Source organism: Carassius carassius, chromosome 3, assembly GCF_963082965.1.
Source record: "Carassius carassius chromosome 3, fCarCar2.1, whole genome shotgun sequence".
Classification (NCBI taxonomy): Eukaryota; Metazoa; Chordata; class Actinopteri; order Cypriniformes; family Cyprinidae; genus Carassius; species Carassius carassius.
The window spans coordinates 13,420,072-13,432,701 of NC_081757.1; the positions used below are offsets into that span (position 1 = coordinate 13,420,072).

The 12,630-nt window shown below is 38.1% G+C and overlaps 1 protein-coding gene across 3 annotated transcripts in view; it reads left to right on the forward strand.

Annotated features, from left to right (window-relative positions):
* The window catches only part of tln2a (talin 2a), a 50,514-nt gene that overhangs the window by 22,174 nt on the left and 15,710 nt on the right, over window positions 1-12,630 (forward strand). For 2 of the 3 annotated variants that reach the window (XM_059530029.1, XM_059530030.1), the window contains exons 5-27: window positions 1,047-1,176; window positions 1,799-1,951; window positions 2,707-2,849; window positions 3,246-3,373; window positions 3,626-3,689; window positions 3,836-3,940; window positions 6,627-6,782; window positions 6,911-7,012; window positions 7,219-7,295; window positions 7,642-7,822; window positions 8,044-8,157; window positions 8,462-8,570; window positions 8,746-8,954; window positions 9,158-9,256; window positions 9,335-9,502; window positions 9,600-9,894; window positions 10,307-10,473; window positions 10,912-11,040; window positions 11,154-11,267; window positions 11,473-11,586; window positions 11,696-11,830; window positions 12,184-12,312; window positions 12,448-12,550. In XM_059530029.1, coding sequence (XP_059386012.1) covers window positions 1,047-1,176; window positions 1,799-1,951; window positions 2,707-2,849; window positions 3,246-3,373; window positions 3,626-3,689; window positions 3,836-3,940; window positions 6,627-6,782; window positions 6,911-7,012; window positions 7,219-7,295; window positions 7,642-7,822; window positions 8,044-8,157; window positions 8,462-8,570; window positions 8,746-8,954; window positions 9,158-9,256; window positions 9,335-9,502; window positions 9,600-9,894; window positions 10,307-10,473; window positions 10,912-11,040; window positions 11,154-11,267; window positions 11,473-11,586; window positions 11,696-11,830; window positions 12,184-12,312; window positions 12,448-12,550 — 3,124 coding nt within the window. Of the gene's footprint in view, window positions 1-1,046; window positions 1,177-1,798; window positions 1,952-2,706; window positions 2,850-3,245; window positions 3,374-3,625; window positions 3,690-3,835; window positions 3,941-6,626; window positions 6,783-6,910; window positions 7,013-7,218; window positions 7,296-7,641; window positions 7,823-8,043; window positions 8,158-8,461; window positions 8,571-8,745; window positions 8,955-9,157; window positions 9,503-9,599; window positions 9,895-10,306; window positions 10,474-10,911; window positions 11,041-11,153; window positions 11,268-11,472; window positions 11,587-11,695; window positions 11,831-12,183; window positions 12,313-12,447; window positions 12,551-12,630 lie in introns of all 3 variants that reach the window. The other variant, XM_059530028.1, reaches the window with a different exon arrangement.

A 12,630-nucleotide genomic window follows, 5' to 3' on the forward strand; every position in this document is an offset into this window, starting at 1 on the left:
TGTCTCTCTATTTTACAAGCTCCTGTCAAATGTTCTGTGACATGTCTTGGCACTCTTGTCTTGTTTTTGTGATGGGTCTTTGCACATTTATTTGTGCTGAAAGATGAGAAGAGGCCTTAACTCTGCTCTTGGTTATTTTTATAGTCTCTGAGTATGTGTGAGCGAGGGGAAAGGCTCCCCTTAGCGTCTACGCTTACTAAGACAAGCTACAGCAATGTGATTAAAGAGATTTGTCACTGCAGCATGTGGTTTTTGTTTATGTTTGTTTATGCTTGTGAGTCTCTGTGCTTGTGTAAAGGAGTGTTGTATATAAAGACAAAGCCGGATGCTTGTTCCCAGGAAGAAATAAAGATGTGTGTGTGCAGTGTATATTAGGATGTTAAATGAAGATTTCATCAGTAGTGTTTCATCTTTTTTGGATCAAAAGACCTCTTCGTCTTCCTTATACATGCACACAGATGTACAGCTCTCATAACCACATGTCTTGCTTGTCTAATTTGTTGTATTTTGTATGCAAAGAACACTTCATATATCATTTTCTCTTGTTTCTGTCTCAAACATATTTACATTTATTATAGTGTTTGCAAGGCAGCACCCAATTTATATTCTTCACTTATTATGATTAGGGTTTGTTATTTTTCAATCTTGCAAATAATTCCACACAAACTGCTTCACATACAGATTCCATTTGAACTTTGTTTCGTAGATAATTTCAGCTTTAGGTTTATGGTCTGTATCTATTTCTGTAAGCTTTGTGCTTTAAAAACTGATTTGCTATTGGTCTTGTTTCTCAACTAATTTGCATACTAATTTTTATTGTCTTCCTCAACCATTTAGAATCATTTTTGCCTTTGCACAGATTCTATTTTTTGACAGCTGGCAGAAAACAAGACGTGCTGGACAGCAAAATGGCTATAATGCAGAATTTCATTCAGAACTATAGCATAAAGCCTAACATTTCTCTTAAACTTTAACACTATTCATTTGCTGTGGTCAGGAAATGCAAATCTAATCAAATCCAATTCCTCTCTGTCTCTGTCTCTTAGGACATTCTGGAGTATAAGAAAAAACAGAGACCTCAGAAGGTAAAAATGCTGGATGGAGCAGTGAAGACCATCATGGTGGATGATTCCAAAACTGTGGGAGAGCTGCTGGTCATCATCTGCAGTAGAATAGGTCAGTGATGTTCTTATACTATCTGATAGAACTATATCATGTACAGTTACTTACTCCGATTCTTTTGAGAGGGCATCTGTGGCAGTCCTGACTCTCTTGGTTGCCATAGACATGATCATAGGAGAAAAAAAACTGTAAACTGTTAGTCTTGTGGTATAGTTTTTATTTAAAGTGCAAGGTGACCTGAATTCAAATCCCAATGGTTTGTGCATACCTCTAGATTGTAGTTTCATTAGACTGACCAAATATAGACAATGTTTCTTCCATAGCTTTAAATAAATTTTTCCCACATACCCTACTGTTCAAATGTTTGAGTGCCTTTCTTTAAAAGAAAGAAATAATAATTTATTTTAACTCCGCAAGGATGAATCAAACTGATCTGTAAAGACATTTATAATGATATAAAAAAATATTTGTTTTTCAAACAAATGCTGTTCTTTTGAACTTCCAAAAGCACAAAATCAGCATATTAAATTGATTTCTGAATGATCATGTGACACTGAAGACTGGAGTAATGGTTGGTCAGATAGCATGAGAGTTTTCTTTCAAAAAACACACAAAAAATATCTTACTGACCACACAGGCCAAGTCTGTAACTATGTCTCATTGCTTCTCTTTCCAGGAATCACAAACTATGAAGAGTACTCTCTCATTCAGGAGGTGGTGGAGGAGAAGAAAGATGAAGGGACGGGCACACTGAAGAAAGACAGAACTCTACTGAGGGAGGAGAGGAAGATGGAGAAGCTCAAAGCTAAACTGCACACAGATGATGACTGTAGGTAACACCTCAGCCATCCCGTCCAGATAGATCTGCTAAATTATTATTTGACTGTACAACTGCTAAATGGGCCACAATAAGTCAAATAAAGTTCAGGTTTATAATTGTTTCAGGGTTTACCTTTGCTACCTTTCCCTCTTATTGTATTATATTTTATTTTCATATTATTTTTGTGTCTAAGTACTTTTGTATTTGATTGTTTTGTGTAGGTTTGTCTTGTTATATCTCTTTCTGTATGCATGTGCATGAATGTTTGGTGTCAGCAAAATTTGTTTTTTTTGGGGGGATCAAAATGAACTTTTATTCAGAAAAGAGTCACGGTAAAGACATTTATAATGTTTAAAAAAGATTTCTATTTCAAATAAATGCAATCTTTCGTACTTTCTATTCTTGAGAATTCAGAAAAAAAAGGTATCCTGGTTTCAACAAAACAATAATAATAATAAATGTTACTTGAGCACTAAGTCAGCATAAGAATGATTTCTGAAGTACCATGTGACACTGATGACGAGTAACGGCTGAAGCTTTCCCATAACAGGAATAAATCACATTTTAAAATACACATTTACATTTAAACTTCAGTTGTTTTGCTGCATGTTTGATCAAATAAATGCAGCCTTGGTGAGTGGAAGTCGTCTTTCAAAATCACTGAAACCCTCTGACTGACCCCAGACATTTCAAGGGTTGGATATCTTTAGTACAGAAGTTTGTAAACTGTTTTACTACATAAATAGTTTCTGTTTTTCTCACAGTAAATTGGTTGGATCATGGACGTACATTCAGAGAACAGGGAGTCGAGGAGAGCGAAACTCTACTGTTGAGACGAAAGTTTTTCTACTCTGATCAGAATGTGGACTCACGAGATCCTGTTCAGCTCAATCTGCTCTACGTACAGGTTTGGCTCACCTCTTGTCACTTATTATAGTTTACAATGATGTGACGTGAAAGCCGTGATGAGCACCCAACACCTCGGTTTGGCTTCACATCCCTCATGCAGTGATGTTGCCCTAAATAATGTGTTTCCATGGTTCTTTACTTGCAGGTTTAATATAATGTATATAAATTAAAATGCTCTAAATCTCTTATTGACATATGGCCCTAAAGGCCTCTTTGAGTGGTGCACTGCATGCTGTTACACACATCGTATTGATCCACAAAGTAGTGTAGTCCCTGTTACCTTTTTTTAAGTTGTTCTCCTGTCAGGGGCTTGTTTGCTGATCTGGATCATTTCTGTTGTGTGATTTCCAAAGGATTTGATAACAAATGTGTCTACCTGCGTGTGTTTCTTCAGGCACGTGATGACATTCTGAATGGTTCTCATCCTGTGTCATTTGACAAGGCTTGTGAATTTGCTGGAATTCAAGCACAGATCCAGTTTGGGCCTCATATAGAACATAAACACAAATCTGGATTTCTGGAGTAAGACCACGTCCTAATACCTTCAGTTATAGTACACTGTTTACAGCCCCTCTGCTTCATATCGATGAGAAATGATGTGTAAAATCTTGATGTTGTAATGACCATATGCTCCATTTAGTTAATGAGCTTAATTTACTCAAATGAAAAGAGCTTAGATGCATTTAAATATTTTATGTGTATCATATAACTGTAATGCCTGTTTGCATTTCAGTGTAGCTAATTTGCACACTTTGTCCATTTAATTTTGTTCAGCTTGAAGGAATTTCTGCCTAAGGAATACATAAAACAGAGAGGAGCAGAGAAGAAGATTTTTCAGGTGGGTGTCAGTTTATCCTGCACTTGGTTTATAAATGGATATCATTTTATACACGGTGTCTGTTACTTAAACTTATCTATTTGTAAGCAAAGATGTATGAGATAAATTAATTGGTTGGATGAGTAAACGCTTTATGAATTTTACAGGAACATAAGGCTTGTGGTGAAATGACTGAGATTGAAGCCAAAGTGAAGTATGTGAAGCTTGCAAGATCCCTCAGAACCTATGGAGTGTCTTTCTTCTTGGTGAAGGTAAACCATATGTGTGTTTGTGTGTGTTTTATTTGGATATATAATCTGTTATTTACAGTGGAGATTCCATACTTACTAGAATAGGTTAAATAAAAATATTAGCCTAAACTTGCTACGTCTGTGCAATCTTTTCACTTGTTTTTGTTTTGGATATCTTGTGTTGAGTTGTGTTTTGTTTTGGTTATATTGTGTTTTGTTTTGGTTAAATTGGGTTTTGGTTTGTTTTGTTTTGTTTAGGTTATGTTGTGGTGTTTTATTTTTGTTTTTGTGTTTTGTTTTGGTTATGTTGTATTTTGTTTTTTTTGTATTGTTTTGTTCTATTTAATTACAATAAAAAAAAACAGAGGTGGTCATTCAGATTTCTTTAGTAGGGATACCCATTTTTTATTTTTATGTGTTTAAAGTCATATTTCTAAATTAGCCTATGTATTGTAAAGGTGTTTTTGAGGTTAGCAGTCCTGAGTCACAAGGTCACAGACAGTTTTCTTTCTTACCCAAGTCCAGAAATCTTCTTCGGTGTACATGTTGCCAATCAATGTTCTCATGAGAGCTTTCATCATCCGAGAGGAATTCCACCTCCAGAATTATTCCATCTATTCAATGCAAACCCCCCCCCACCCCCCACCCCCCCCCCCCCTGTTCCTGGCCGGTGTTGGTCTGCATGACTCATGGACTGATTACAGTTCAGCTCTGCATGAGTTGTAAAGTTAAGGTAGAGCAGATGTGCTTTTGCCTAAAATAAAGATCATAAGTTACTGATTTTAGTTTTGTTCTGGCTTTTATTAATCTCATATAACCAATATAATTATTCTCTGTATTGATCAACTCAAACTATTTCCAGGTTGTTGTTTTTTTTTCTGGAAATAAATGGTAAATACATTTGTTTAAAAAGCTAATATGAGAAAAATTGGCAGAGATTGGCAAAGATTGACTGTACAACTCTAAACTCAGACAGGACAGCAAAGCTCATTTTATCCATCTGCTGACAGCTCTGAGAGAAAAATGTGGAAATAGAAGAAGGGGTGAAAAGCTTAATAGAATCTGAGAGGATACAGGAAGAATGTTATGTGGAATAGATGTAAAAGCATCTATTCAATAGATGAATAGATGCTGTGCTTGTTTTTGTGGTAAAACTACTTAAAGCCTTTATGTATAATACATTATAAAGGTATTCATAATGTATATTGTAATTAATTTATCTTTCCATAAATAATTGTAAGTTAAAATGAATTTATCTTTCCATAAATAATTGTAAGTTAAAATGCATTATAATAGGGCTGCCCTAAATACTCAACTAATCATTATTCGACCAGAAGAGTTCGACCAAACTTTTAATAGTCGCTTAGTCACAGAAAAAATAAATCCACAGACGAAGTCACGCAGTCCGGGACTAACAGATCATTAACGGCTAGTCTATGTAGTAATGCACTACATCAGACAGGACTTTAAGGCCCAATCCCTATTATATTTTATACCCCTTCCCCTACCTCTCCGCCTACCCCTTCCCCTTGTCCCTTGAAACAGATTGTCAAGGGGTAGGGGTGGAGATATTCCCCTAAGAATTGGGCCACCACTACTATGCCATCACACATCATCATTCGTCGTCTAGCTCCTACAATACACACATATGCTGGTGTGCATTAGAGTCTTTAATTATCGTTCTGTATTAACGCGCTGCATACATACGGAAATCGGGCAGCTCACACATTCAGGAGAAAAACTAGTCAATGCTGCCCCACGACTTTGATCAAATCAGTTTAAATACTGAATCGCTTCATTATATTTTCCAGCAGCGAGAGGATAAAATCACTGTTTTTAAGTAAACTCACTCTAAAAAGAGAAAGGCACAGATGCCCATATACGCAACTTCCATCTCTCTCTCTCTCTCTCTCTCTCTCTCTCTCTCTCTCTGTCTCACAATGTTTGAGAAAAGGGTTTAGTGATTTCTAATTATTGGGGGGACTAGCCCTCCTCAATGTCTACAGTGGTTATCACCCTGATCAGTCATGAAAATATGTTGTGATAGCCTACTATCTGCAGTCTATAATGATATGATGTTAGCAAATATTAGCGATTTTTTTTACAAACATTTCTTTGAGTAACATGACCATTAATATGAACTCACAATTGAAGGTAACATAAAACAAATGATTACTTTTCGTTAAAATCTTTATTTACACCCAAAATGCTTACATTTATGTGTCTTTTTGTTCACTCAGGCAGCCATGTTGCCGAGATAATTCATACCCCTTCGTTTGAAGTGTGGTCCCGAAAAATCTTTGTTTGAAGGGCTATCTGGCCCTTCCCCTTACCCCTACCCCTTTACTGGGATGCTATGGAAATTTTTAGTTTGTGCTTGAGTGCCTATTAGGCTGTGTAGGCAATTAAAGATCCATTATAGTAATTTAAATGGTTTATGAATAATCATGTGATCAGTCAAATAATGCTTAAAATTAACGACTAGTAATCGACCACAAAAATCCTTAGTAGAGGTCAGCCCTACATTATAATGTGTGAAGGTTTATTTTTAATTCATTTATACTTACTAAAACTGTAACAATTAATGGGTAAGTATTATAATAAAATACATTACATTATATGCATTACAAGTCATAATCAATGCATTAAAACTACATTTATACGTTTTTATATATAAGAGATTTAAGTGTTACTGATTTTGTTTCAGGAAAAAATGAAAAGTAAAAATAAACTGGTCCCGAGGCTGCTGGGTATTACCAAAGAATCAGTGATGAGAGTGGATGAGAAAACCAAAGATGTGGTTCAGGAGTGGCCACTGACTACAGTGAAAAGATGGGCTGCCTCACCTAAGAGCTTTACACTGGTACTTGCATAACACACACATTCTTACAGACTTGCATTTGATTTTCAGATGGTTCAAATAGCTCAGGTACACCAGCTGTGTATGTATGTTTGTAAATACATACATGTAAACTCTGTGCCCATATACAGGATTTTGGGGAGTATCAAGAGAGCTACTACTCAGTTCAGACCACCGAGGGGGAGCAGATATCTCAGCTTATAGCTGGTTACATTGATATAATTCTCAAGAAGGCCAGTATTAACTCCTTTAATTGTTTTTCCCTCATGAATTATTAAACATTTTGTTGTTTCATGTTCTTTCCTTAATGAGATCCTCCTGGCTTATGAATGATTATCATATTAAACGTGTTCAGATAACAGTATGCACAGTGTAACCACATTAAACGTTATGTGGAAGTTTGTATAAAGAGTTTATTCACTTCTGTTTGGCCCTACAGAAACAAAGCAAAGACCGCTTTGGTTTAGAGGGAGATGAGGAAGCCACAATGTTAGAGGAATCAGTTTCTCCGAAAAAGTAAGACTTGAAGAAATTTTGTGTCTGCAGTGATAAGAACCATATTTCCTTTCAAGGTTTTGTCATTTCTTGCAAGTTATCTTTGGAAATACTTCTGCAATCAGAGCAGCACAGCATTACAGGAAAATTGTGCTGGAAAAGCAACCTTATCTCAGACTCTAGATTTATCTAGATTGAGCTGAGGTTACCTGTTCCACACACTGTTTTAGTACTCAGCCTGTTTTAATAAATACAGGCGTCTTCTCTTCTTGAATAATCCCTGAATGTTGTAGTACGAACATAAAAACCTCTTTACTTGAGCCTTTCTGTGTCATTCCCTCCGTCTTTATTTGTTGTTTCCTCTCAGATCTACTATATTGCAGCAGCAGTTTAACCGTGTCGGACAGGCAGAGCATGGCTCTGTGGCACTGCCTGGGATCTTGAGGTCAGGGTCTGTCGGCCCAGAAACGCTGAACATGGGCACCGTGCCCTCTCCACAACAACAGATCACCACTGGACAGATGCATCTTGGACATATGCCACCACTGGTGAGTCTACATATACAAATGCTCATGTTCATGGACCACTTAAACAGCAGTTCATTGTTTGTCAAGTATTTGACCTCATATTGGCCACTGGCCACCTTGCTGTTTTGCAGCATATCAGCATTAGCCAATAGATAACATATAGAGGTTGATCAGTGGTTTACAGCTGTCACAGTTTAGATCTCTTGGTGGATTAATGTGTCATTTGTGCCCCAATTGATCAGAGTGCAGCCCAGCAGGCTCTCGTGGGAACCATTAACACCAGTATGCAAGCAGTGCAGCAGGCACACACAGACCTACAGGAGGTGGAAGAGCTGCCTCCACTTGGAGATGATATGGTGAGAAAAAGCCCACATGACATTTTGAAACTCACTTGTACCTATCACCCATGTTTTGTTTAGTTTTATTTGTGATGATATGGTGAGAAAATGCATACAGGCAACTTCACATTTGCTTTCCTGTATCCATTACCAATATTTAATTTTATTTTGAATTTTAAAGTGAATTTTTCTGAGGATATAGTAAGGAAGTGCATACATCTTGCACACAATTTTTTGACTCTCATGTATCCATTACTATTTTATTTTTACTTTTACCTTTTTATTTTTATTGCCTTTTATGTGTATTAATTTTTTTTTTCAGGCTTCTAAAATGTGGATTCAGAACAAAATGGATGAGTCCAAGCATGATATTCACTCTCAGGTGGACGCTATAACTGCTGGAACTGCCTCTGTGGTTAATCTTACCACTGGTAAACTCTTGACTCTATTAAAGTGTATTAAATTAATAAGCTATTTCACAACACTTACTGTACATTTTTTACTGTTTATACAAGAGAAAACCTTGACTAGACTTTTAAAATTAAGAGCTTTAAGCTTCAACTGCGATATAGTGATTTGACTGAGTTTTGCTATTCTGTCTTCCAGGGGACCCGACAGACACGGATTATACAGCAGTAGGCTGTGCAATCACCACCATCTCTTCTAATCTGACGGAGATGTCAAAAGGTGTGAAGCTGCTGGCGGCTCTGATGGAAGATGAGGTGGGCAGTGGACAGGACCTCATGAGGGCTGCCAGGACCCTCACCGGAGCTGTATCTGACCTGCTTAAAGCTGTGGAGCCTGAATCAGGAGAGGTGCGAGCAAAGAATGTGCTACGATTAATCATTATCTGTCACTTTGATGGACTGTGTTGAACATTTTCTATAATTCTTTTCATTTTCCCAAATGATATACAACTCATCTTTATTTATATAGCACTTTATACATTACAAATTTTTTCAAAGCAGCTTCACAGTAAGATAACAATCAGAGATTGTGGTTGTGTTTCCTCATGCAGCCACGACAGACGGTTCTGACCGCAGCCGGCAGCATTGGTCAAGCCAGTGGAGATTTGCTTAAACAGATTGGAGAGAATGAAACGGACGAGCGCTTCCAGGTACACGGGTGTCTTTTAAGGAACACAATGTACATTTGTGTTTTTATCGCCCTGAGTGTATGTGTTCGTGTGTTTCAGGATGTGCTAATGAACCTAGCTAAAGCTGTAGCTAATGCAGCAGCCATGATGGTTCTGAAGGCCAAGAACGTGGCACAGGTTTCTGAAGACAGTGTTTTGCAGAACAGGGTTATTGCAGCTGCGACCCAGTGCGCCCTCTCCACTTCCCAACTAGTGGCCTGTGCCAAGGTGGAGTTCACATGCTCATGTTTCTATTCCAGATTGATTCAAAGATTGTTTAAAAAAACTGTGGATAACCTTTTTTTGTGTGTGTTGTGTGTGTCAGGTTGTGAGCCCCACGATCAGCTCTCCTGTGTGTCAAGAGCAGCTGATTGAAGCAGGGAAGCTGGTGGACCGTTCAGTGGAAGGTTGTGTGAAGGCCTGTCTGTCAGCTACCAGTGATGGAGAGCTTCTCAAGGCTGTCAGCGCAGCAGCTGGTATCGTCACACAGGCTCTAAGTGACCTACTCACACACGTAAGGAACTACGCCACACGCGGGGAACCCATTGGACGCTACGACCAGGCCACGGACACCATCATGACAGTCACAGAGAGTATTTTCAGCAGCATGGGCGATGCTGGTAAGATGAGTGCATCATATATACTACCATTCAAAAGTTAGGAGTTGATAAGGTTTTTTTTAATGATTTATTTTAAAATGTAATTAATTCATGTGATGGAAAAGCTGAATATTCAGCAGCCGTTACTCCAGTCTTCGATGTCATTATGATCCTTCAGAAATTATTTAAATATGCTGATCCGGTGTTCAGGAAACATTTCTTACTGTAAATGTTAAATTGAAACTGTGATATTTTTTGAAATGCGTCTTTTGTATCATTATAAATGTCTTTACTTTCACTTTCAAAAGGTGTAATGCGTCCTTGCGGAGAAAAAAAAAAAAACCTACTGACTCCATTGTCAGTACAAACGTATTTTATTAGCTTGGCTCCTTTATGCTGTGTAATAGTAGAGATTTACTATTTTTCTCCATAGGTGAGATGGTACGGCAGGCACGGGTTCTTGCCCAGGCAACCTCTGACCTGGTGAATGCCATGAGATCAGATGCTGAGGTGGAGGTGGATGTGAACAACTCTAAGAAGCTTCTTGCAGCTGCTAAACTGCTTGCAGATGCCACTGCTCGAATGGTCGAGGCTGCAAAGGTGGGTTAACAAACCTATTTGTTAAATATCGAATGTTCTCTACCAGCAGATATAAAAAAAAACTGCAATTCTGCTGTAATTATGAAAAATTATGATATAAAAATTTAATTATGCTTGCTTTCAAAAAATTTTTGATTAGCAAAAACTGTTAAAGTACAGTTAAGTACTAATAAACAGCCAGCATGCTAGTAATATGCATGCTAACAAGCAACTAGTTTATAGTGAATATTATTCCCTAATCTAAAGTGTAAAAACTTAGTTCAAATAAATGCTGTTCTTTTAATCAAAAGATTCTTATACTTGCTGTTGTTTCAAAAACCACTAGGAAGTTATTTTGAGGATCTCTCTGTTTAATAATCTGGGATCTAATAGACGAGCAGTAGACTTGTTACATGTCTGTGTCTGTGTTTGTGTGTGTGTGTGTGTGTGTGTGTTTAGGGAGCTGCTGCATATCCTGAAAATGAAGACCAGCAGCACAAACTCCGGGAGGCTGCGGAGGGGCTGCGTGTGGCCACAAATGCAGCCGCACAAAACGCCATTAAGAAGAAACTCATAACAAGACTGGAGGTCAGTGAAATGCTTATGATTTTGATTAGGGGACAAATAATAGAATTTAGGCAGGACTGTGTGTAATCTATGCAAGGAATACGCTACATTGAGTGTCTGCTTTGTTGTTCCAGAATGCTGCTAAACAAGCTGCGGCCGCTGCAACTCAAACCATTGCGGCATCCCAGAACGCAGCAGCCTCTAACAAGAACACTGCTGCCCACCAACAACTTGTTCAAAGCTGCAGGGTTTGCATAAGATATTTTTTTTTTTATATCCAAACAAGTGGTGGTAATGATAGTCCTCCTGTTGTGTTGATAAATGTGTGTTTATATTCTCGGTTCATGTGCGTTCATTGCTCTTTTTGTTGTTTTTATTGCTTCCACTGTCCTCATTTGTAAGTCGCTTTGGATAAAAGCGTCTGCTAAATGAATAAATGTAAATGTGTGTTAGGCTGTAGCTGACCATATTCCTCAGCTGGTGCAGGGAGTGAGGGGCAGTCAGGGTCAGCCAGAGGAGGGTAGTGCCCAACTTGCCCTCATCATTGCCAGTCAGAACTTCCTTCAGGTAACCAACAGTCCTTTCACTGATGCTAATCACCTGTCACTCATCTGATAACATCACTCTTCTTTGAAAGTGCTCCTTGATGGCTAAAATGTCTAATTCCATGTTCCAGCCTGGAAGTAAAATGGTGTCTTCAGCGAAGTCGTCTGTGCCGACTGTGACGGATCAGGCGGCAGCCATGCAGCTTGGGCAGTGTGCAAAGAACCTGGCCACCTGCCTGGCTGAACTCCGCACTGCTGCACAGACGGTACTGAATCTGTCTTCTCCACACATGTATTTAATGAGTAGAAGATCCAAATTTGAAGATTGTCATTTACTCACCCTAGTGGCATTCCAAACCATGATGCCTTTCTTTTGTGGAACAAAAAGAAGATATTTTGAGGAATGTTGGTAAACAAGCATTTTTAGTTCTCCTTGAAAAGTACAATTGAAGTCAATATGAACCGAAACTATTTGGTTACCAACATTGCTAAAACAACATTCTTACTCCGCAGAAAAAAAGTAATGCAGGATTTGGATTGACATGAGGGTGAGTAAATGACAAAATGTTCATTTTTGGCTGGACTATCCCTTTATCAAATCCTGTCATGTGATATCTAGGCTCATGAGGCGTGCGGCCCCATGGAGATCGACTCTGCCCTTATTGCTGTGCAGACGCTTAAGAATGAACTCCACGATGCAAAAATGTCAGCTTCCGAGGGACAGCTGAAACCTTTACCTGGGGAATCAGTGAGTTTAGACCCATTTAATATCATTGGTACTATTATTATTTTATAATTGAAAAAATATATATATTTTCAACATAGACATACTGATATTGTGAATTATGCATTCATTTGATGTGGTTTAATTTTTGTGGTTCAGTTGGAAAAATGCACTCAGGATCTGGGTGGCACATCTAAGGCTGTTGGTTCCTCAATGGCCCAACTACTTACCTGTGCAGCACAGGGAAATGAGCATTACACAGGTAATACACCCACTCTTATATGCAAAATGTTTATTTGGCTAAATTGGAGCATATCTTGAAGCTCTGTTCTTTAATGTAAA